The sequence below is a fragment of the Symphalangus syndactylus genome, chromosome 7, assembly GCF_028878055.3.
Source record: "Symphalangus syndactylus isolate Jambi chromosome 7, NHGRI_mSymSyn1-v2.1_pri, whole genome shotgun sequence".
In the NCBI taxonomy this organism is placed as follows: domain Eukaryota; kingdom Metazoa; phylum Chordata; class Mammalia; order Primates; family Hylobatidae; genus Symphalangus; species Symphalangus syndactylus.
Genome location: NC_072429.2, coordinates 137669789 through 137696148, shown reverse-complemented (window position 1 = coordinate 137696148; position 26360 = coordinate 137669789). Strand labels below are relative to the sequence as shown.

Below are 26360 nucleotides of genomic sequence, written 5' to 3'. Positions count from 1 at the left end.
ACGTGTTTGGCTTGTGTTACCAGGGAGCTCCAGGACCCAGAGGTCACCAAGGCCCCCCCGGGCCTCCAGGAGCTCCGGTAAGTTGTCCCTCTCCTGCGCAGGGTTTGCTCTGCACACTTCTTTTACCAATGGGTTTGGAAGATCATAGTCATTCCCGGCGCTGAGCGTGGCATTATCTCAAGCGCCTTCATGCCACCTGCGTGGGAGGTGCTGTTGTGGTCACATCTCACGTAGGAAAAACTGAGCCTGGAAGAGGTGGGATAACTGTCTGCACATCAGGCCGTTGCCATGTGTGGAACGGGATTGAAGTGTGGGCACCCTGCCTTCAGAGCCCCCAGTCCCCAACGGCTGTGATGGGGGTTTCTGGGGATTCAGTGTGATGTTTTATTTTCCTTTCAGATAAAGTAGAATAAAAACACTGGACAGTTACATGCCAATTGAATCACTTCCAATGCACTCACTTTTCCCATGTTTCTGGTCAGTTCTGACTTTGCAGTGGCCTGCGACATTTCAGCCTCTGGTTTCTCCTTCTGTTAAGAATTTAATGATATGTAAATAACCAGTTGGGAAGAGGCCATCCAAAGGACCCTTGTGATCATCTTATGATGTGAGTTCAGATATCGAGAATAATTAGTAAGAATACAGTACCCTCCACAGGGTCCCTGCTTTAAAGTTGCTTCTTCTGGCAGTGTGCCGCTATTGCTTTCAAGTTACTGTATTTTATTGAAAGGAATAAAATAACTGACTTATAAATGAACATAGATCACATTTATTTTAAGCTATTGAGGCCCACTCTTTATGAGGATATATTTATATGTTTTTGCTGGGGTAAAACTAGAAGAAACTTAAGGGATATTTAATTCTAGGAAAATTGGAACAATTTTATATCAAGGATTTTGGATCAGAAAATCTAACTTATGTCTCTGTGACCTCTCCAGGTTCAGTTTCCAGAGCTGCCCACAATTGTTGTAACTGTTGAGAGATTTAAGCTAGATAATGCAGAGAATGCAGCGTGTTTCAATATTTACCTTTCTGTGCATATATACATGTATATTTCTGATCTATTATTGGCAATTATTGAAGGTCTATACTATATATGTTTTCTTGTGCAAATACATGCATATTAAGTCTGCAAGGGTGAAGATGTTATTTTTTTTCTTTTACCAACGAAAACATTAGTGCAGAGACATTGAGTGGTTTGCACAAAGTCACATAGCTATTGAGAAGCAGAACTGAACTTGAACCTAGATCTGACTGTGCAGCCTCCGCTGTTTTCACCATGGACTACACGGTCCTTCCTCTGAGCTGCGTAAAGGGGAATTACTTTAATTCATGGTCCCCGTTACAGAAGAAGAAGCTAAAGATAGCTAGCTCTGCTTAATCATGAGCAAACTTCTTGGCCTCTTCCTGAGATGAAAATAGATGGGTAGTCCTCACCCTTTACCTAGATTTTGTTATAGTAAAGAGGGAGGGAGAGAAGGAAGAAACCTCAAACGTTTGTGACCACCTACCTTATATCAAGCAAAATACTAAGGCTGAAGATATAGGGATGAAATAACACATGAAGCACCCTCAGAGTCTGAAGAAGCAGCTATGTGAAAAAAGAAATAACTGCAAGTAAACATTTGCAATTTCTAGAGGATGAATTGGAATCTCCTTCACGTACCATTTCTAGTATCCATTATACAGGACATGGGGATGGTCTTGAATCTACGTACTTTTGAAATTCAGAATATCTTGGCCCGACGCCCCACAGGGTTCCCCGTGGTTCTGGAGATGTCTTCTAGCCTAGACAGAATGGGGTTTAGTACAATACATGATGTTAGTGATAAGATTCCCTTCGGAGTGTTCAAAAAGCAAACAGCCTAACTAAAGGTCTTATGAAGAGAAGAACAGTGATGAGAGGCCCAAGACTACAAGATTCTTTAGTCGAGGACCAATATCTCTCCCGTCTGTCAATCCACAGGGTTTATCACATGGTGGGAACTTAACACACGCTTGTAGAGCTAGCCGTGCGGCAGGTGTTCAAGAGGGCCACTAAAGTGAGCCTGACTGCAGCGTGAGCTACAGAAATAGGCTCATGGAAGGTACTTGGGATTAGGAACCAGAGGACCTGATTTCATGGCCCAATTTGTCCACCAAGTAATTTTGTGGCTTTGGTGACATTGCTTAATCTCCGATCCTCATTCGATTCACCCCTAACTTGGAAATCTACTGCTGCAGCATCTTCTTCTGTGTAAACATACTATGAGGTTAAATGAGCTGCTCTCTGAGGCAGAGCGCCATGGAGCCTGACTGAGCCCAATGCTGATATCAACTGTCACTTCTCTCTGCTTTTGAATCCCCGGCAGCACCTAGCTCGGGGCCTTCTGCAGAGCAGTTACTTTCTAAATATTCATTGGGTTGAATTGAATTGAGAAGCTGGCTTCGGTGACTTCTGTCTAGAATGGAAAATTTTGAGTTTGCGTTCAGCAATCCCAGAGAGAGGAAAATATATCCCATTCTCGAAATGGAAACAGGGTTCAGCATTCTGCATCCAAATGCTGGCATCTTTCATCCTTTCCCCAAGATGAAACAGGCTCTGATAGTTTTACCAATGTCTGGTGGAGCCACTAAAGGGCCAGAGATGAAGATCAATGCCAGCCATCTCTTGACGCTTAAAAAACTCATGCCTTTAGGGCCTTCTCTTTCTGTGTGTCCTGAGCTCAACGGAATCTCCTTGTTAGGAAGAGAGATCCACACCTTTAATTACTGCAGTTTGTCCATTGATTTACTCATTTACATGGCGTTATCAAGAGAAAGGACCTTTGGCGTAAATGCAGCTTGGTCACTTACAGTTACACAAAATTTAGCAGCAGTGGCTATTAGTATGATAATTATGAAAATAATATTTATTGAAGATGGGGAAATTGAAGTGCAGAGAGGGCATTTCTGGCTAAATTCACCCAGAAGTGGTGATAGAGTCACAGCTTAAGCTTAGGGTTTCAGTTTCCCACTCCCATGGAATGCCTCTCTGTGGTATAAATCAGGGTGCTGTCAGGGGGCCTGGGTGCTGTGCCCCAGCTTTGGAACCCATTCATAACTGCTCAGTAGGTGGTTGATCATCCCCGCTTCAGAGATGAGGTAACCGAGGTTTAATGGCACCAAGTGACTTCCCTGAGCTCATGAGGCAGAACTGAGGCAGGACGAGGGGGCAGGATTCGAATGAGGTCAGTATGACCCCTCCCTGCAGCAATGTTTCTTGGTTAATTGATATTGATCTTTCCTAGGCAGTTTCATTCATTTGTCCAGACTATCATGTTTTGCATATCACTGTTGCCTGAGAGTCAGATAGTCTATGCCACTTCTTTCTGAGCCAGCAGGCTACAGGGAAAGGGCACTGGGCTTAGAATCAAAGACACTTAGGTTCCAGACAATTCGCTTCTGTGTGCTTTGTGCAAACCACTAAAGCAAGCTATTGGATGCTTACAGTACTCAGTATAAAGTGTGAACTAGGTTTCTTACATTCTGACTGTTCAGCATACTTAATCAGATCTGATAGATGTACATGTTTTAAAGTGTTACAGGTTTGAGAGAATGGGACCTCCGAATTTCCCCATCAGAATGGGATGGTATTACACTATTCAATGAGGGTGAGATTCTAAAGCCTAAGCTATGCCATTGAGCCCTGCATTTACCATTATGTTTCTCTCTCTTTTTCCTTTTTCTCCCTCCTAAAGGGTCCAATAGGCCCAGAAGGCAGGGATGGACCTCCTGGTTTGCAAGGTCTCCGAGTAAGTAAACTCTCTTTTCTTTGTGATTCCTCAGCTCACCCACACTGGTCCCTATTTTATAATGCCATGCAGAGAAGATAGACAGTGTCAGTTTCAGGGGCTTGAAATGAATATTGGAAGTAGAATGAAGGGTTGGATTCAGTTCATCAAACATGGTTGAGGTTCTACTATGTGTTCTGCCTTGAGTTGGGCCTCAGGGACATGGAGATCAGTCTGTTGTCTGCCAAGAGTCATATATACAGAGACATGAATCCACTGGGTGATCACAGCCCCAGAGCGGGGAAGCCCAGTGCTGAGGTATACAGAGAAGAGGCAACTGACCCAGCCTGGGGGTCTTCTTGAAGGAGATGATATTTGAGCTAAGTCGTGAGAAAAAATAGGGGTGAAATGATACAGCTGTGCATCTAATATATCCATGCCATTATTGAATATGCTATCTCATGGTATTTAATTAATTTAATTAAGCACCTGTTGTCCTATCTAGATTGTGCACACCATAAGGGTATAATTCACCAGTAAGTTCAGCTCTTGAAACAATGCCGTACTTTCTGAGGAGGGCTGCAGAAGCATGCTTGGGTTGTACCCTCATCCCCTCCAATGCTCCCACAGCAAACTGGACTGAAAGCCAGACTCAACTCTGTGTCCCCAGTTCCTACCAAGGTACCTGGCTCAGGGCAGGAAGTCAGCTCTCATTTGTTGAACTGTAACCCTTAAGCTTGTACCATCTTTTACTAGTTCACATGGTTAACAATCTGAGGGCCACAGGCATCCACAGATGGGGCAGGTAGCTCCAGGGACCAGTGAGCTTCCTGCCTCTGGAGGTTTACACTACTGATGGGTGGGTGGGAATGGAGTCCTGGCATCTGGCAGAGGCAGCCCTCATTCCAAGTATGGCCTCTCTTAGCCTGGACAATCTGTAGCTCAGTGACGTGGATGGTGCCATATATTTTGCTGTGGATTGACTTCGTCTAAGGGGGTTGCCTCCCCATCACACTTCACATTCTCAGTTCTGAAAGGGAGTGGCCGGCTCTTCTCATTCAGTGCTGACTCCAACCTGTGCTTACCCACTGGTTAACTTCAATCTTTGGTTTTCAAAGAACTGTGCCTCCTATAACCCTTTTGAATTCTCAAGATTCTACAAATAATTTATTTTAAGGCTAGGTGAGATGGGGAAAGGCGTCAGGAAGGTGCATTGGGTGAGAGAGATTGTATTAGTCTGTTCTCACGCTGCTGATAAACACATACCCGAGACTGGGCAATTTACAAAAGAAAGAGGTTTAATGGACTTATAGTTCCACATGGCTGGGGAGGTCCCACAATCATGGAGAAGGCAAGGAGGAGCAAGTTTACATCTTACATGGGTGGCAGCAGGCAAAGAGAGAGCTTGTGTAGGGAAACTCCTGTTTTTAAAACCATCAGCTCTTCTGAGGCTCATTTACTATCACGAGAACAGCATGGGAAAGACCTTTCCCCATAATTCAATCACCTCCCACAGGGTTCCTCCCACAGTGTGTGGGAACTGTGGGAGTTACAATTCAAGACGAGATTTGGGTGGGGACACAGCCAAACCGTATCAGAGATTCACTCGTCCGCACTTCCCATTCAGCATCCCCAGCCCTGGCTCAGTTTCCCTGTCAGTCAGGTGAGGCAGTCAGGTGGGTAAAAGCCAGGTGTCTCCCTCCGCCGTAGAGTGGAAGGATCCTGGACTTCAGAACAAGATGCACCTTGGGTTGAAGCGCTGATCCACTTCTCAGCAGCTGTGTGACCCTTGCAAGTTACCTGGTCTCTCCAGGCCGATTTACTTCTTGCTACGGTGGGGAAGGCATCACCATCAGCTGTGTGGTTAGGAGAAAAAGTGCTCAGTAAGGGACTTGGCCCTGGTTGGGCAGCATGATGTGACAGCTGATATGGCTGTCATTCTCTCAACATGCTCCTGCACGTGCTCCTGCACAGTCTTAAGAGAAAACAACAATCTTTGTACATTTATGTAATTAATGTTTATGTGAAGCTTTTTTCATTTTGCATTGAACTTGGGCAATTGTTATTTTTCCAAAGTAGAGTTAGATGATGGGTGGAACTGTTTATATAAAGATGACTGCGAAGGTTTTTAAAATCTAAATCTTTATCTAATTTACTCTTATTAAGGCAAGGAGGGAACATCTTGCCCAGAGCTCCCTCATCAGGCTCATACCTTCTGTATTAGTTCATTTTCACGCTGCTGATAAAGACATACCCAAGACTGTGTAATTTATAAAGGAAAAGAGGTTTAATGGACTCACAGTTCCATGTGGCCGGGGAGGCCTCACAATCATGGCTGAAGGTGAATGGACTCACAGTTTTATGTGTCTGGGGAGGTCTCACAATCATGGTAGAAGGTGAAAGACATGCCTTACATGGCAGCAGGCAAGGAGAGAATGAGAACCAAGTGAAAGGGGTTTCCCTTGTAAAACCATGAAATCTTGTGAGACTTATTCACACCACAAGAATAATATGGGAGAAACTGCCCCCATGATTCAATGATCTCCCACCAGGTCCCTCTCACAACACGTGGGAATTATGGGAGTCAAGATGAGATTTGGGTGGGGACACAGCCAAACCATATCACCTTCTTAGATACAACTTCTTTAAACCTGCTGGATGTGCTTCCCAGGGTGACTGCTGTCATCTTCAGAAACACTTTTTACCCTTCTGAGTAATACCGGCCACCCATGCAATGGTTCTTGGCCTGATCTGAGCTTAACACAACCCACAGGCCTTGGAAATTGGGCAATGCACTGGGTCTGGAGATTTGAGGAATAAAACAAGGAGATGCAGAGAAGCAAACAGGGTGAGGGGTTGGGGTGCAGTGATGATGGGCAGGGGTAGGATATGGTGTTTATTGAGCTCCAATTACATGGCAGCTCCCATAACAGCCCTGCCATCCCCATTTCTGCAGATGAAGGACAGGCTCTGATACAGCACAGCCACCAGTGGCCCCTCAGGGATTCGCATGTGGGGCTATGTGTCCCCAAAGTCTGACTTCTCATTTTTCTCCCTTCTTTCTTTCCGTGTGTCAGTCTGTCAGAAAGCTCATGTTGAGTTCTTGTGATGCACAGACACTCTGCTAAATGCTTTGGGATTTTCTGAAAACATTTAGGTCACAGCTACCAGGAGCTCACAGGTCAGCTAAGGAGCTCAGTGCATATAAACCGATGACCTCAATGGAGACTGAGGAAGACTACAGATGTTCAGAGGATAGAGGGAGATCTCAGATTGAGGGAGGCCACTGAGAGGAGCGGGGGGGCTGGAAACAGGCACATCCAAGGGAAAAGATGATGTTTGAGGTGGCCTTGCAGGAGTGAGTGAGTTTTCCATGGGAGTCAATGGGAGCATTGAAATCAGTGTTTTGGATGTGGGAAGTGCCCCCTTGAGAAGGCATCCTGCCTCTGCACATTTGCTTGTGCCCATCAGCTTTGACCTGGACTTCTTCCTCTTCAGTTTGGAAACTCACTGGTATAATTAAAATGGCTGCAGACATGGCTTCTAGTTCAGGCTCTGCTGGCATCATATTGGGGACTCTCAACCAGTCTCTCTTTTCTTCCTCTTATGTTCCCTTTTCCAATTTTTTTCCTATTTTTCTTTTACTTGCTTTTATTCCCTCCTGCCCCTTTTCCTCTCACCTTTCCTTCCACAAATTCATCCATTCAACAAACATTTCTTCTTCTGTAGCTACTGGGTACCAGGCATTGTTGTAGGCAAGTGAGTAGTTCAGGAAGTAGGAAGCTCTTGCCCTCATGCTGTTTATATTCTGGCAGGCAGGGGAAAGAGATGAAATAGCATGTAAGCAGGTGATGCAAGAAGGTCCCATGAAGACAGTTTTCCTTGAACAGGAAATGAGGTGAGGACATTGGCAAGACTGATAGCTGGGGAAGAGCCTGACAGGCAGAGGTCCTGGGGCAGGCACAGGTGTGGAGTGTTGGAGCCCAGAGGTCCATGTGGCTGGACCCAGCAAGGGGTCTGGCAGGAGATGAGCTCCATTTCAGGCATTGTGGGTCATCATAAGGACTTTGGCTTTTACTGCGAGTAACCAATGGAGCTTTTACATGTTTTCAAAAAATGTTTTATGATGAAAAACAAGTTTATGATGAAAAAAATGTTTTATGATGAAATGTTTTATGATGAATGATCATACACAAAAGTAGAAAGGACAGTAAAATGAACCTTCATATACCCTAAACGCACTCAACATTTATAAGTTAATGAAAAACTTCTTTTCTATATACCAACACTCACTTCTATCCACCACTGAATTCACTGAAAGCAAGTCCTAAAATCATCACATCATGTTTCTAAATATTTCAGTATGTTGTCTCCAAAAGAGAAGGAATTTTAAGAGACACAAAACTATAATACCATTATTTTACCTAAATCTGTGAACACTGCTTCTTGAAGCTGCATCAAATAATTTCATGTTCCAGATGGGCCTATCTCATACATTTCTGGTAGTGGTTGCTCATTCTGGGGTTTTGAGGGTCGCAGTGGCAGGGCCCGGGTTGCACCCTAAACACATTCATGTGTCTTATTGTGTTGAGAACGGACTGCGGGAAGGAGGCCAGTTAGAAGGCTCCCACGGTGATCCACTGAGAAAGGGCAGGGGCTGGGCAGAGCACAGGGCTTCTGAGCACCCATCCTGGTTCAGGTCGGATGCCAGGTGGAGGGCATGCTGAGGAAAGGGCAGAAGTCATGCTCTGAAAGGCCCAGCGTCTAGCAGAGGAGAGTGAACTAAGAGTGACAAGGCAGGATGGTGGGAGCATTAGCACAGGGTGCAGAGCAACACAGAGGACGGCTCCTCGCTTCTCTTGCTTCCTCTAGTGAATCAAGGACGCTGAGCAAGTGGGTTTTGGGGGGCCCATGGCCTTTCAGTCATCAAAGGTGATTCCCTGATTCAGGTTGTGTTCTGTCCTATGGATATTGCCAGCTCAGTGCCTGCATCTATGGAGAAAAAGGCAGTAGAAACAAACTGTAATGTCGTGGGCTTGGAAGCAGCTTCCTGTTCAGTCGCTCTCTAGCTGAGTCAGGAAAATGCGAGACAAAATGAGTTATTCAAAAAATTATCTCTCTCCTTCCCTTGCCATGACCTGTCATTTCCTCCTCATCAACTTCAATTGAAACATCACTCAGAAGAGCTCCTGGGCATCACTGCACATGCTCAGGCTGTGCAAGGGAAGAGACGAGGCTGACGGCTGACAGCAGGCTGGAACCTGGGCATGGAGAGACAGACACTAAACACGGGTTGGGGGGCAACAGAACCCAGGCCCTTTATTTTAGAGATTAGCAACAGGCAGACAGGATAATCCTCAGCAAAGTAAATGCATTCGTTTTGGACAAAGCTGGTATTTTTCCACATTGACATGGTAAAAGGGAGAATTGAGAGCGAGGCACGCTCCACGCCATCCCCGGAGCTGCAGGAGACGCCCGCCCACCTGCCCGCCTGCCTGCCTGCCTGCTGGAGGGCGGTAGCAGTCACCAGGCAGAGAGATGGAGGACTGCATTTCTCTTTCCAAGGCTTTAATTTCCTGCCTGTTGTCTGAGCTCGGCATTAAGGAGGTTGATCAGGGAGCATTGTCACCTAGTTGAAATGAGAGATGCTGCAGTTGCATCTGAATCCTGAATGTTTTGGCGGAAGAACCAGCCTGGCTCAAGGCCACTGCAGCAGTGGGACCTTTCAGAGCTTCCAGGAGGCTCACTTTTCCAATAAAAAAATTGTCACGCCCAAATCATCCACCTCAAAATGGCTGTCATTGTTATTCTCACACCGTCCCATTTTAATTTTCTGCAGATTTATCTGATATTTTTCTTATTTGAGAATTTGTGTTTGTTTTCTTTAATAGAATGTAAGACTATGAGAGGAAGGACTTTTTCTTATTTATTTTTATCACCACAGTAATGAGAGGAGTCGCTCACACCTATAAAACATACATATTTTATAGACACATAACACAGTTATAAATACAATAGGAATATGCCTATAAAATATGCATAAATAGATAATGGCATTAATTAAATACGCAATGGCATTAATATAATCTCCTACAGTTAAGGAACATAAATGAATGATTAGAAGAGAACAAGATTCAGAACTGGGTGCCTGGTCACCTGGGTTCTCACCTTCCACAGGAGATGCCTCATTTTGGAGAAGAGAATGTGGTCCCTTCTTATGCCTTGCCTTGCTCTGTAGCACTGAGTCTCAGCTGAAATCGCCTAGACATCATCTTTCATCTTCTCTGGAAGATTTAAAAAAAAAAAAGAAAAATTGGTAAAAAAAAAAAAAATTGTATATTGTGACACATTTCAACAAAATGTAAAATTTGGAATGTCTATGGAAGCACTGTGGCAGCAGGGATCTTTGAGACTCACAGTGAGAAATATATCCAGAAACGTGAATGACCTTCTCAAGGTCACTTAGATCTTGGTCATTGCTCTTCCCACAGCGGGTGACAACCCCTTTGGTTTGTCTGATCATTTTCTCAGTATCTTCTGGTTTCTCTTCCCTCTGGACTGGAGAGGTGATCCTATCCAACAAGATGTCCCCTCTTACAAAGACGGCAGTGCTCCCCACCCATCTCACAGTGTTCTTGACTGTGTCATTTACTTCAAGAACACATTTTAAAAATGGAATCTCTCTTTATAGGTGTATAGCTAAGAGAAGGGAGAAAGGAAATAACATTAATTGAATAGTCACTGCATAGCAGGCACTTCCCTAGGGAACTGTTTGCACCTGTGATTCTCATTTAATTCCCACAAGGATTCTCTGACGTATGGCAGTTTTAATCCCATTCTACTAATTAGGATTCTAAGACTTAAAGGTATACATCAAAGTACTGAGTGTCACCCAGGCTGTAGGTAGTAAGGGTACTTATACCTGGGGCATGAGATCTGCCTGACTCCGAATTCTTTACCCTCTTTGCTTCAATATTGTGAGTATGAGTGTGTGTGTGTGTGTGTGTGTGTTGTGTGTGTGTGTGTGTATCCATGTGCATATCAGAATTCTAACATGGAAGTTAACTGTCCTTGCTGTGCTTGCTTTGAATAGATCTAGGACCCTCAATACCTGACCATGCCTGTCCGATAGGATGCACTGAGCACACATCAGCTTAATCCCTGGCTTTCTCTTGGAACAAAGGGTCTCATTATTGTTGAAGGTTATCTGGCCCACCAGCTCTGACTTCTAGTAGATTTGAGGAAGGAAACATGGCCAGTCTTTTTTTGCAGTGGCAGCCTAGGTTGAATTTGTTTTCCTTTTTCATTCTACAATCTTTTTCCTGCCTTTTCCTGCTCTACCAGATGGTAACAGTGTTGTTTGGATCCTAGGCTACTGTTTGATTCATTTCATGGCATGAAGCCAGCGTTTATATCAGGACACCCTCGGTTTTCCCTGCACACCTGGTTTCAGCTCTAACTAGTAGAAAATAATCATGTTTGACATTTGGAGGCCTGGAGAACAGGAACTGAGCAGAAGACCATACGGCACATAGTAGAATCAGTTGCACAAGCAATCCTTTTATCTGTTAATGGCGCCTCAGATGACTCTGTTAACTCATCCTGGCTGGGAGAGAATTGCTGTTCTGAATTTGTAGGCTCCCTTCCTCTCCGTGGGCAGACAGGCAACCTTGGAAATACCAGTTCCGCTCAGCATCTTGACATTCAGAATGGCTTGAAAAATCTGCCCTCTTGATAAATTACAGACACTTAATCCAGATATTGTGCTGGGTAGCAATTTAAAAGAGAAAAAAAGAAAAATGAGAAGAAACAGGCCTATTGTTAGTAAAACAGCTCTTTATTGCTACAAAATTTATTTTTTCTAGCACTTCTCAAATCTCTGAAACCAGTTATGGGACAAAACTGCAGAGGTTACATAGCCGCTGCTACATCTACCTTTACTAGAGTTGCCACTATCACCACCGCCACCAATAATGTTAGCGTGATCACCATCACCACGATCACCACCACCATCACCATCACCATCATTACCACCAAAACCATCAACTCCACCATCACCATCATGATCACTACTACCATCACCATCAACTCCACCATCACAATCACTACTACCATCATCATCAACTTTACCATCACCATCACCATCAACTCCATCATCATCATCACAATCACTACCACCGTCACCATCAACTCCACCGTCACAATCACAATCGCTACCACCATCACCCTCATCAACTCCACCGTCACCATCACCATCAACTCCACCATCACAATCACAATCACTACCACCATCACCCTCATCAACTCCACCGTCACCATCACCATCAACTCCACCATCATCATCACAATCACTACCACCATCACCATCAACTCCACCATCACAATCACTACTACCATCATCATCAACTTTACCATCACCATCACCATCAACTCCATCATCATCATCACAATCACTACCACCATCACCATCAACTCCACCATCACAATCACAATCTACCACCATCACCCTCATCAACTCCACCGTCACCATCACCATCAACTCCATCATCATCATCACAATCACTACCACCATCACCATCAACTCCACCATCACAATCACAATCTACCACCATCACCCTCATCAACTCCACCATCACCATCACCATCAACTCCATCATCATCATCACAATCACTACCACCATCACCATCAACTCCACCATCACAATCACAATCTACCACCATCACCCTCATCAACTCCACCATCACCATCACCATCAACTCCATCATCATCATCACAATCACTACCACCATCACCATCAACTCCACCATCACAATCGCAATCTACCACCATCACCCTCATCAACTCCACCATCACCATCACCATCAACTCCACCATCATCATCACAATCACTACCACCATCACCATCAACTCCACCATCACAATCACAATCTACCACCATCACCCTCATCAACTCCACCGTCACCATCACCATCAACTCCACCATCATCATCACAATCACTACCACCATCACCATCAACTCCACCGTCACAATCACAATCGCTACCACCATCACCCTCATCAACTCTACCATCACCGTCACCATCAACTCCACCATCACCATCCCAATCACTACTACCATCATCATCAACTCTACCATCACCATCACCATCAACTCCACCATCACCATCCCAATCACTACCACCATCACCATCAACTCTACCATCACCATCACCATCACCATCACAATCACTACCACCATCACCATCAAATCCACCGTCACCATCACAATCACTACCACCATCACCATCAACTCCACCATCACCATCACCATGGCTACTATCATCACCATCATCACCATCACCATCAACTCTACCATCACCATCACCATTAACTCCACCATCAGCATCACCATCAACTCTACCATCACCATCACTACTATCATCACCATCACCACCGTCACCACCATAACCACTAATGCCATCATCATCAGTGACACCACAAGACCCTATCACCACCACCACCACCATTATTATAATCAAAATCACCAACTGCTGCTACCATTGTCATCACCATAACCACTATTACTAAGTACTTTATGGGCATCATCCAATTTAAACTCTGTGTCACTGCTAGGAGGTTGAATTTTGAAACCAGATATATTTGACACACAGTCTATCACCCACTACAAGAACACAAAGGAACCAGAATATGTCTCTCACTATTTCTTCTTCCTCATAGTCATTATCATCTTCCTCCTCATTCTCATCACTGTCTGTTACAGTTGAGGGATGCTTTATTGTGTTTTATAAATAACTTCCTCAAATATTAAATCATTTCTTCTCCTATTATCTTTTGAAATAATTATCATGATTATAATCTTCCATGTGGGAAAACAAAGACTCAGCAAGTTAAATGGCTTATCCTTCCAATGTACCTTAGATTTAGACTTCTTTTCCTTACAATATCATAGAGGAAAGGGGTTGGAGAAAGAACACAGAGAATTCCTTTGATTCTACTCACTTGGAGCTTTGTACCCCACCCCTGGCAATTCTAACTTGTTAGCTCTTGGGTGGCCCCAGGAAATCCATGACTCAAGTATTTATTTCTCATCGTTTGAGCTGTTATTTGTCATTACTGCTCAAGCTTCATGGAAGAGGTGGCACTGAACTGGGATGTGATTTTGATGGGCTGAGATGTGAAGGGAGGATTACAAACAGAGGGAGTAGCGTGGCAATGTCTCAGGCATCAGAAGTCCTAAGTGGGTATTTGGGGCTGAGCTAAGCAGTCCATTTGGGCTCTTGCTTAGGAGATGATGGTGTGAACCCTGGACACCAAACTGAAAAGATAGGTTAGAACCCCAGGAATCTCCAAATCAAACAGCTCAGATGCCTGCAGAGGTTGGCCGAGGAGGGTCTGAAGGAAGAGACTGAGCCTGGGAACAGGGTGGGTTCCCGTGGCTGTGGCTATAGAAAGGAAGGCCACTTTTGAGAGGCACTGGAATGGCCCATGATGCTGGGGGTGCGGAAGGTACAGACGCCAGAGAGATGTTACCCTGAGGCTTCTCTGGATGATGCCCCTTCATGGATGACCCGTGAAAGACCTGCTCTGACACTTTTCTTTCTCTGGCCTCTTGCCACCTTTTTGGTTTTTTTCTCCTTGCTGAAAACCTAATGCTTATGATGTCTGCTTCCATAGATGGGTTTCTTTGCATTTCTCTCTTGTCTACCACGCACCTCCTACTTGCCCATACGTCTGCTCTTCCAGATCAATTGATTCAACTTTCCTGGCACAGGAACACCTCCTGAATTCATGCCTTTTACAAATCCTGTTGTCAACTTAGGTGTTCACCTTCCTGAGCATGAGTAACGTTGTTACATAAGATCCTGGGGTCAGCTGAGGAAGCGGAGAGCTGCTGAGACCTTGCTGCATCCCCAAATGGTGATCGTGTCACCCTGGAGAGGGAACTGATGCTTCATCCCCCGACCACATCGGCATCTTAATGAGTCATTCTGCTCAGTCATGGCCAGACCTCTGCATCCCTTCTCTCTCATCCTTTCTTACCAACCATTAGATATTCCAATCTCTCCTTTCAGTCTTTCCTGTCAACACAGTTACATTGCTGGCTTGGATTCTAACTTCCGATGATTATTCACCAGGTCCTCCCACTGACCTTGAGGGAAAATGGTTTATTCATCTTGTAAATAACCGATGACTCTCTATAGAATCCCCTGAAAGCAATTGGAGGGGGTGTCTGTCTAGATAGTAAATGGAAGGTGTCTGGTTTCCTTTCCCTGAGGAAGGGGAGCTGGCAACTCTTAGCTGTCTTATGATCAGCTTCCCAATGTCTGCATTAATCAGAGCGGGATCAGATGGATGGAGAAACCCAGTGCCTCCAAGGCTTGGCTGTCTTCTGAAGGTATCTGTGACCACATCTTGAATTCTACCTGACAAGTATCAAGAAACTCATTGTGACCCAGACGTTATGCACCCTCCAGCCTGATGGGTTCACAGCTCAAAGGTGTGGATCCAGGGGCTTCTAAACCAGGCTCACTCACTCTCTCTGCTAGTCAACAAATCTCCAAGTTGTATCTTCCCTTCCTCCCTGATATCACTTTTCTGTAACTTTTCACTGCTATCCTCAGTGCCACCGTCATGGCTTGGGACTGCATAGTTCTCAAAGGGATGATTTATTCAGCCCACAAATGTCTATTGAATGTCTACTGTGTGGCAGGCACTGTCCTGAGCCTACAGTATATAGCATCAAACAAAACCAGAGCCCGACTCCACTTTCAGGTGGCTTGTGTCCCAGTAGGGGTAGACACGCAATAAATAAGCACAAACGCCAATGGTGCATCTGGTGAGGATCCACACTAAGGAAATTACGGTAGCGTGAGAAGACACAGTGGGACAGAGGGAGTGCTATTCTGGTGAGGCTGGCCAAAGAAGACATTCAGTTAAAGGAGCATTTCAGCAGAAACAAAATTGAATTGAAAAATGGATCTATATGGATACCTGGGGAACAAACCCAGGCAGAAGGAAACGCCAGTGGACGGACCTTCAGTTTGGAATGCATTTGGCAGATTCAAGGTGGAGGTGGGAGGCCAGTGTGGCTGGAGGTGGGAAAAAAGTACATGGAAATGAGAAGAGGGTTGGAGGAAATGAGGTCATGGAGGGCAGGCTGGAGGTCACTAAAGTTCTGCTGTAAGTGAGCTGAGAGGCATTGCAGTGTTTTGAGCAGAGGAGACGTGACATGATTTATGTTTTAATGATATCATCCCGGCTGCTTTGAGGGGAAAAGTGCAATGGCCAAGTGTGTTAAGGGAGGCACTGTTTAGAAGGCTACTGCAGTGGTTCTGGGGAGACAGAATGGTGGGCTGGCCCAACGCAATGTTATGGGTTATGCTGGGCAGTGAGAGAAGCAGCTTGATCAGCCTTAATCCATCCTCCCTGTTGCTCCCAGGGTGTGCTTGAGTTGGGGGTTCTGGGACAGTGGAGACAAGCAAGAGTCACCAAGGGGCAGAGAGAAGAGGGCCAGAGTTGCTGAAAGAGAGGAGAGGATGATATCAAGTTTTACAATCTCACAGATACACTTAGAGTTATTTTGTAGAAAGCATCCCTTTTAATTCTTCAGAGCCCTGAGAAGCCAGCAATATTGGCACAGGCTTCAAGTCTGCATGGAACTGGGTGTGATCTGAACTCTGCCCCTTACTAGCTGTGCACCAAGAGAGACATGAGCTCTGAGCCTCGATTTGCACACTCATCAATGGAATGAGAACATGGGCATTCCAGGGTCCTCTTGCAGAGTAAATTAAGAAAGGATCATATGGGAAGAACTAGAAAGAGAGTTTGCCGTGAAATAGACACTCAAAAAATGTAGATCTTATCAATCGCAGTGCTTTTATTTAATCAAGAAAACCACCAGAACAATGCCAAAAAGGGCTGTATTCTGTCTTTCAGATAACCTCTGTTGTACAATATATGCCATTACCACATTGTGTAAATTAAACTAACCAACACACACCTTGCCCCTATTTAAGGAGATGGCCTCAGGTCACCCCACAACATCACCCTGCTGGATACTGAGCATGTATGCACTGAAGCGTGGTTTCCCACAGCAGAAGAGCAGAAATGCCCTAAGTAACCTACCTGGCCACGAGGAGGGGCTTGTTTCAATGCATCATGCCTCATTTGCACAGGGAAAACCACGCATCTGTATAAAGGATACCAGCAACTCTCCATGTGATATGGGATGTGGCTTAGATAAATTAAATGGAAACAAAGAAGCAAAGTTTAACAGATTGAATGGCATGCTGAAGTCTGTGAAGAAACGAGAGACGGGGAATGTGTGTGTTTGTGTGTGTGCATGTGTAAAGCTTACCAATGTATAAAATCTCTCTGGGAAAATTAACCAACATCTAGTAAGATTAGTTGTTTCCAAGGAAAGGAACTGAGTGGCTGAGACTGGGATTAAAAGAAGACTTTTCTTGGGTACACCTTTCTGTACCTTTTGAATATGGGACCTTGAGTTACCAAACACATTTAAGTTACAGAGCTGGGATCCAAAGCCTTACTCTTGACCTCAGAAAAACCCTGAGTCCTTTTTCTAATCCCACATTGTTCCTCTGTGGGGCACTCCTGAGGGACAATTGTTAATCTGGGAGGTTGAGAGTAATGAAGACCCAAACGTCCACTGAGACTCATTATTAAACCACCTCTGCTTGACGACTGCCTGCTTGTTAATTTTAGCTTCTTCTTTTACACTCAGGGGAAGAAAGGTGACCTGGGACCACCTGGAATCCCTGGATTGCTGGGGCTGCAGGTAACTACCTTTGACATTCTCTTCCATAGCAATGCTGCTTTTCTCTGATTAAATAAATGACCAGGCAGCAGCTCTTAGGTGGGCAGCCAGAATCCTGCTGGTCACCTCATCAAACTATTAAAAAGAACGGCCAGCGGGTCACGTGTCCTCCCTCCCTCCTCCTCTGCTGTCCTGTGTGGGAGCTGAATGACCATTGTTGGCTATCCTGAAGGAATTTCCATCTGGAGGAGGCAGATAGGGGTGACAAAAGTGATGAGCAGTCCTATGAGAAAGGGAAATGCTGGGAGGCGAGGGGGGACCCCAGGACGAGGTGGTGGGGAAATCAGCCATGAGGAGGCTTGTCTCCCTTTGGCAGACAAGGCGCTGCCAGCCAGGCAGGAATGAGCGGAGGGAGGGCCTTCCCTAGGGCACAGCTCTGCAGGGGCCTGGTGCACCGCAGCGCAGCACTGGACAGGAATCGAGTGGCATGTGTTGCTGCCGGCGCACAGGGCACGGAACATCAGGAGTAGGAAGATGAACCCAGTGAGAGGTGTAAGGGGATCAGCCACAGAGGCCAGAAAACCAAATGGGCGGCCGCTATCATAGGAGCTAAGAGGCCTGGGTTTGGGTCTCACTCTGTCCTCCAAAACACTGGGACATTGGCCAAGTCCTTCCCCTGCTTGGGCCTCAGTTTCCCCATCTGTAAAATGATGGGGTTAGGGCCCCAGTCTCAGAGGCCTCTGTTCCTAGGCAGGTGCTGTTCTCGCTCCCTGGATTCTCTGTCTCCTCCTGCTTCTTCCAGCTTCTCTGGGTCTCTTAGGACTCAGTTCTGGTGTAGCTTCCTCTGTCCTCACACTTGGCCCAGCTCCCACAGGCCATACTTGGCCCTGCTTCCACAGGTCCAGCTGTGCCATCCTAGTGCCGGCCGTGTGGATCCTGACACCCACCCATCTAGATAGGCACCCTCAGGGTCCTTGTCCCCATGTCATAGATGAGGGGTGAGGCTCCAGGCACAGACGGCTTCACTCAGGGCCACCCTCTGCTAGGCGGACGCCTGGCTTCAAATCCCTTCCTCCCTACATGACCGAGGCCCTAAACTCTCTTAGTCTTCCTGATTTGCAAATGCAGCACCACCATGAGTCCCCCACAGGGTACCACAGTGTGGACAAAACACGGCAAGCCCCTGAAGCTCTATGCCTGGCCTTTGCAGTGTAAAGAATTCCCTTCATCCTTTCTTTGACCCCCCACCCACCAAAGCTTCACTCCTGTTCCCTGATCTGGGCCTCCCCTGGCATCAGTAAATTCATGCTGAAGCAGGACCAGCAAGCAGAAAGCACAGAGGGAACGGCAGAGACCCAGGCTCAGCTCTCGTCATAAAAAAGGAGGGCACACCTGAAGGTTGAGGAGAAGAGCAGTGACTATGAGAGGTGATAATGAGTTCCTGAGGCATAGCGCACACGGGGTAGACGTGGCTGTCCCTGTTCTCTTGGCCTCTTGGCACCAAGCAGGTGGGCACAAGTCACTGCTGGGCTCTTCCGTTTGGTCCTCCTGGAGCTGTGGTAAAGCAGCTGGCTTCAGCACCACCTGGGACTGGACAGCCCCACCTCCACACCAGATTCCCCGGGGTGGCGGTCACACTGTCCGTCCCTTGTTGGCAGGGAGGCACTCATCCGGAAAACACTGCTCACTGCACTTCAGAAGCCAGTTTTTCCTGCTGGCTGACATGAAAGCATTCTAGTGACAGATGGCACCTTGGATGCAATCTGAGACTTCATTTCTGCACCCTTCATTCAGGTCAGGATGCAGCAGGGAATAAGAATATACGATCCATCATAATTCACAGTGTTCTAAAGATTTCACATTCACTGTGGCATTTTGCTATTAATAATGAAAAATAGAGTGGGTTTTGCCTTATGTTTTATTACCTTGCTTCATAGTGAGTCAACCTTGTAGATTTTAAAATTCACCATCAATGCAGCTCGATCAAATTATTTTAAGCTATAATTTTTTCCCCTACAACTGTTTGTTTGTTATCTGGGAAAAGAGATTTCGTTCTTTCATTTTTAACTTTGAAATAATTTTCATTCAGTAAATCTTACTGAATGCCAGACATTGAGCTGTTGCTATAGATATAAATATTACCAGGCTTTCATGGCAGGGAGTAGCACCCTGTAATTGTGCACCCTGATGTGTTCAGGGATCTCAGTGGTTCAGAACCAGGCAATATAGCATTTGCAGTATGTATCACCTGGTGGCATGGATGGGGCCACTGCATGATGGAATCGAAGCTATGTTCAGGTCAGCCACTCTTACGCTAAGAGGCCAGATTTGTTTTTTTTTAAAGTTTAATTTTATTTTACTTTAAGTTCTGGGATACACCTGCAGAACTTGCAGGTTTGTTACATAGGTATGCATGTCCCATGGTGGTTTGTTGCACCTATCAACCCGTCATCTAGGTTTTAAGTCCCACACGCATTAGGTATTTGTCCTAATGCTCTCCCTCCCCTTCCCCTGACCCACTGACAGGCCCCAGTGTGTGATGTTCCCCTCCCTGTGTCCATGTGTTCTCATTGTTCAACTCCCACTTATGAGTGAGAACATGTGGTGTTTGCTTTTCTGTTCCTGTGTTAGTTTGTTGAGAATGATGGTTTCCAGCTTCATCCATGTCCCTACAAAGGACATGAACTCATCCTTTTTTATGGCTGCATAGTATTCCATGGTGTATATGTGCTACATTTTCTTTATTCAGTCTATCATTGATGGGCATTGTGTTGGTTCCAAGTCTTTGCTATTGTAAATAGTGCTGCAATAAACATATGTGTGCATGTGTCTTTACAGTAGCATGATTTATAATCCTTTGGGTATATATCCAGTAAAGGGATTGCTGGGTCAAATGGTATTTCTGGTTCTAGATCCTTGAGGAATTGCCTCACTGTCTTCCACAGTGGTTGAACTAATTTGCACTCCCACCAACAGTGTCAAAGCGTTGCTGTTTCTCCACGGCAAGAGCCTGGGTTTCCATGCATCTCAGCTATTTCCTCTGATTCACTCTTCCTGACATATCCATGTGTCTGCCTTGCTTGGGCCTGGCCTCTGCTTTCTCCTGCTTACCGTCATGCATTTGCTTGTTCATTCATGGATTTGTTCATTCAACAGGTTTTTATTAAGTACGCACTGGGTACCAAATTCAGCTCTGGGGATGTAAAATCTAAGTAGCTGCAGTCTATGCCATGAGAATTCGTACATTAATGGGCCAGAAAGAGACACAGATAGAGAAGGTGTCTTCATCTGAACCCTAAATCTTGTATTTATTCAGGCAAGGTGAGGCCAACAGATCAGGAGACGACTGTCATTGGAGATAGTTTGCTCCTCACAGTTTCCATGGATGGGAGCGTCCGTTTCCTGCAGAGCTGTCGGGGGAGCAACAGACGCAGTTTGGAGGCAGAAAGAGTGAAAGGCAAACTTGGGCAGGAGCCTCTACTGGGCAAGGGTGAGGCAGGGTCAGTTGCTGAGCAGGCTTAGGATTGGAGAGTTTGAATAATTTCTGCAGGCTCCAAGCTGTATGGGTGGTTTCTCACGGTCTAGTACCTGGTCCAGGGGTGATTTAGGGCAGAGAGGTAGTGTCCCGTCCCACACCACAGGGGCCTGATTGAAGAAGGTGGACTAGGGATGGGTGAGTTTGCATATCAGAGTCCTACTCTCAAGCAAGTCCTTTGCGATCTCTAGGAATTAGCTAATCCTGGAAGGGGAAGGCCCTCCCCGCATCCACAAGGCCTCAAGATGTCAAAGCATCATCAAACGAAAGCACAGGATTAGTCTGGAAGGAGAATCCACTGAGCTGAGCTTTGGAGAGGAAGTCAGGGTTCTGTGGAGGCCCAGAGCGGGATCTTGACACTGAGCTGGAAAACCGAGGTTGATCCCACGGCCGCCTATCCCTGAAAGAGCAGTGGGGAGAAGTAAAGGGAAGCATGTGTGTTTAGTTTCTGCTGTTGCCAAGCATTCTCTTTAGCTTTCATATATAATTGTGTCTATTCTTTATAACTGCCTGTGAGCAAAATTTGCTTACCCTCATTTAAAATCTAGAGAAACCAAGCTCAGAGAGTTTAATTAGCTTTGCGTTATGGGAAGAGCCAGCACTGCCATCTCGGAGCGTGCAAAGCCCCAGGGTGGCTGGGATCCTATAAGATGCTTTTTATGCCTGTCTTTCAAAATGAAATATTCCACCTGCTAGAAAATTTTACAATAAATCTATACATCCATGATGTCCTATGTGGTGACTCCTGTATCCTGGCAGCCGTTTAGGAAAATTGGAAATCTGGTATCTGGGCTGGCCAAGTGCTTATGCGCAGGCAGTGCAGCTTGGTGCTGTGCTCAGGACAAAGTCCCTTGAATTGGTGGAAATGCAGGCAGGGGAGGGCTTGGCCCGAGAAGAGGCTGGGTGGGCTGTGGGCCTGGGCCTCTGTGCAGAAACCCCTTGAAGTGGGAAGTCATAGGGTTAGTGCCACAGGGATCTACCATCTCAGAGGAGGACTCCCAAATTATGAGCTACTTCCCCCCAAAATAAACATGTCCAAGTCACGAAGGAATTTGATTGTCATGCTAATTTATGCGAGTAATTTTCATGCATCTTCAAATTCCATCTAACTTTATAAATCCAATTGGAAATAGGTGGTTATTAGGAATAATTATTCTTTACTAATGATAATTAGGTTAATTAGTCATTCCTGCATCATCATTGTAACTACTAATCATATTAAATAGTCACTGTAGTATTAGAGGGACCAAGTGTTCTTTCATTAATAACTGGACTGATTGGTTAATTAATAAGTGGTTGATTACTTGTTTTCATTAATAATGAGAACAGTCATATTTTGTTGTTAATATTTACGTCTATTGACTAATTTGTTACTCATTAATAATTAGATGATTTGGTTGTTTAGATATTTTGTTAACAATTAAATGAGAAGAAAGAAAAGTAACATTTGTGAAGTCCTGAATTCTGGGCTAGTTGACACTTCTTTAATCCACACACAGTTATTTGAAGGAGGGGCCTCCAACCATTTTATGGCAGCTGGAATGAGGCTCTGAGAGGTGAAGTCCATTGTCCAAGTCCATTGACATAGTATGAGGCCACCTGAGATTTGACCCAGGCCATCCTCAACCAAAGTCCTAGATTTTTCTTACGTAAATTTCTGCCTGTCTGTTCCCTGGCCCACGGGGGAAGAGTGACTTGCCCACAGCACCTGTGAGTGCTGCTGACAGTGTCGCTTCTTGCGTTTTATTCTCGGCCTTCCTGTAGTCCCATTCTTTCTTGAAAGACTGGAAACTCTAATATTCTCATCTATAAAAGGACAATAATGTGTAGAATCTTTGGCTTTCTAGACGTTTTTTTGGCGGGAGGAAGTGGAGGAGAGGAAAGGAAAGGGGCTTTCTAGTCCTAGAAGACCCAAATGCCATTCAAGTATTTGCAGAAAAAGATAGAAAATGAGTTCAATGTTGCTCTCCTGATTTGGCAATTAGTCGTCTGGTTTCATTGGGAAACTTACCAGTGAGGTAACTCAAATGGCTGTTCTGTTTGAGGTATTGTTTAATTTGATTTCCAGAAGAAAAAAGGACATAAAATGAGGGTACTGATTAATCAGAAGGCCAAAGAAGATTGGTCCAAACTCAACAGTAGTTATTAAACCTCACGGTAAGGTCCCCCAAGGCCATGGAAGATGCTGAAGTGCCATTATGTCATCCAAGAAAGCTGAGATGATGTTGAACCTCTGTTACAGTGTTCTCTTATCTGGAAAATGCAAGAGCTTTCTGGGATCCCTCAGCCAACAGCAGCACGGGTAGACCAGCACTCTGTTTACATTCACAGTTACCCCCAGGACACTCTCTATCTCTCTCTCTCTCTCAGGCCCTGCAGACTTTTTAACTAAACACATCAAATAGACCAAAACTGAATCCACCATCCCCCACAGCAACCCCACACACCTGCCCATTCCCCTGCAAGGCCCTCCCCTTTTGAGTATTTTAGGTTGTGTCCCAGTCCCAATTCAGCTGGTCACTGCGTCACCACTGAGCTCTGGCTCAGACCTGCCCCTGGTCTGTCTGCATCCCTCCCCCCATCACCTTCCTCCAGTGCCAGCTCTGGCTGCCTTCCGCCTGCTCTCATGTTTGACTGTCTTATGGTCTGTCATCTTGCAAGATTTCCTCCTACCATTGGCTGCTAAGGACACTAGAAATGTGACTTTATTTTTTATTTATTTTTTTTTTTGAGATGGAGTTTTGCTCTTGTTGCTCAGGCTGGAGTGCAATGGTGCGATCTTGGATCACCGCAACCTCTGCATTTCAGGTTCAAGCGATTCTCCTGCCTCAGCCTCCCTAGTAGCTGGGATTACAGGCATGCACCACCACGCCTGGCTCATTTTGTATTTTTAGTAGAGATGGGGTTTCTCCATGTTGGCCGGGCTGGTCTTGAACTCCCGACCTCAGGTGATCTGCCTGTCTTGGCCTCCCAAAGTGCTGGGATTACAGGTGTGAGCCAATGCGCCTAGCCTAGAAGTGTGTCTTTCTAAGCATAAGTCTTTTTGTGTCACTCTTTGATGCCACCTCTATTCTTTTTGTGCTCCCTCGAAGACAAAGCCTTGTCTTGCTTGCCCCGGGTGTATCTCTTCCTCCCCTCCCCTCACATCTAGCCATGGCCCAGCAGCTCCATCCTCCTGTGGCTTCCTTCCTCTCCGATTCCACTTCCCTCTGTTCAGGCCCTACTTAGCCCTTCCACACCAAGCTCATCCCACTTTTCGAGATGCTCCTGATTTCTCTACCATGCCTTCCTCTGAGCTCCATGGCCTTCGAGCACCTCTTTTGTCTGTCTGTTTTCATTCTTTTCAACAGGTATCTCATGAATTCTGCTACATGCCGGAAGCCATGGTTTTTATACAAAACAATTCTGCACAGAAAGTATTTTTGTACCTACTATATATTTTTAGAAACCAAATCCCTTGTCGTAAGTCACACAGCTGCTCAAAATATAACCCTGCCTTTGATCCTAGGCCCTCTGATGCTTTACCCGGGACACCAGAGGCCTGTGTTTTATGTGCTTTACTCGGCTGTAATTTTCTGGAGTGGAGGGCTGAGTTGTCTTAAGACCCCAGAGAGAACACAGTGGTACGTAGTAGGCATTGGCTGGTGGAAGGAGCCCTGCCCACCACCATACTGGGTCTCCAGGGATAACTTCTTCCAGGTGCTCCAGGATAGTGCAGGTCCTTGGCTTTAAGGATCAAAGCTGTGCCTACCCACTGCCCCTCTCCCTTTAAAGGCATCACCCACACCCTGTCACCTGTTGACACCCTCTTCGATCCAAGGTGTGAATCTTCCCAGACCCTGAGTGCAGGGACCTGCACATGGGCAGGGAGACAGATACTGTCCAGGGGCCTTGTGGTAATATGGACAAAGTCCTTGTCGGATGCCAGGCATATAGTCAGTGCTGTAGGAAATTCAGTTTTCTCCCTTCCTTTTTGGGGGAGTGCCAAAGTAGAAATAGCTATCCTAGCCATGGGCTGAAAGGCCCTCATGTCCAGGTCCTCCCAGGATGCTCCTGCCCACCCGCCCCTCCCTGACCAGCCCTCTCCACGGCTGGCCTGAGGCTGTGTCAGAAACAAAGCGAGTTATGCCAGAGCTGAAGTCCCAGCTTCAGGACCTGTGTGGTAATCAGGACAAGGCTGAACGTAACCCCCAAGGCGAGGCGGCTATTCTGTTTAGAGTTTCTGCCCCCAGTGTGTGGCTCTCTGTGGCCATCTGAAGGCAGAGCATGGCCAAGAGACCAGGATCCGGGGTAGGTTGGCTGCAGCGGCATCCTGAGGGCTGTTCCCTCCTGCCACTGCACCCGGCGTTTCCCACTTGGACTTGTGAGCACGTCTCCTGTAAATTGGAAAAGAGGCTGGAAGCAAATCACCTCACCCTTTTTGTGGTCCCTCCTGGAAGAGGTTTCCAGACTTTCAGACAGTTGCTTCCAGCTGCTTCCAGCTTCTCTCTCTGTAAATGGCTACCGCAGTTGCCAGGTTTAATAACTGGGTAGGCTTTCCCTCTCTTTCCTAAGTGTACAGCATCAAACAAGCAGACAGTGACTCAACCTCTACTGTGTGCAAGCATGGAACCACGTGCTGTGGTCTTACCAGGGAGATAGACTTTGAGATCTTCAAACCCATATTTAAAGCCCTAAGTTCTAGTCTCCCTTAACATGCAGAGAGTCTTTTAGGAGATCGCATTGTGTTAAAGGGTGGAAAGGGGCTGTAACAGCAGGGTGAAACCCGTGTCCTTGAGTGGGGACTGTGCAGACAGTTTGCAAGGCTGGGGTACTGGGCTTGGGAGGAGCGAAGGGATCAGGGTGCTGTATCCATATATGAGCTTTATCTAATATCAGTTCATTTTCCTCTTCTGTAAATTTAATGAAAAAGCCCAGCCTCCCATGGCCAGTGGAGGGCTGGAATGAGCCGGTGTATGAAACACAGGTGGAGCATACGCTGAATGGAGGTGGCCGAGCCCCTTGTCCTGCCTTTCTGGTTTTTTTTCTCTCTCCTGGGTTGTGCTTCTTCCTGGGATGTTATGCTCACAGGCTCATCAGCAGTGCTAGTGGTGGTGATGGTGGAATACGGAGCTGGCCTAGACGAGTCATGGCCAAACCTGGCAGCTCATCAGAATTACCTGGTGTCTCAAAAGTCACTGAACCTTGGGGCCTGTCCCTGACCTGCTGCCTCTGAATCTAAACAAGGGTTCTGTGTACCTGCATTTGTGACAGGCCCTCCAGGTGTGTCTGCAGCAGCCAGAGATGATGGCTGTG

General features: G+C 46.1%; 1 protein-coding gene across 4 annotated transcripts in view; it reads left to right on the top strand.

Annotated features, from left to right (window-relative positions):
* Positions 1 to 26360, top strand: part of COL22A1 (collagen type XXII alpha 1 chain) — a 327237-nt gene that overhangs the window by 162811 nt on the left and 138066 nt on the right. For all 4 annotated transcript variants that reach the window (XM_063643570.1, XM_063643569.1, XM_055287347.2 and 1 more), the window contains 3 exons: positions 24 to 77; positions 3720 to 3773; positions 17498 to 17551. In XM_063643570.1, coding sequence (XP_063499640.1) covers positions 24 to 77; positions 3720 to 3773; positions 17498 to 17551 — 162 coding nt within the window. The remainder of the gene's footprint in view (positions 1 to 23; positions 78 to 3719; positions 3774 to 17497; positions 17552 to 26360) is intronic.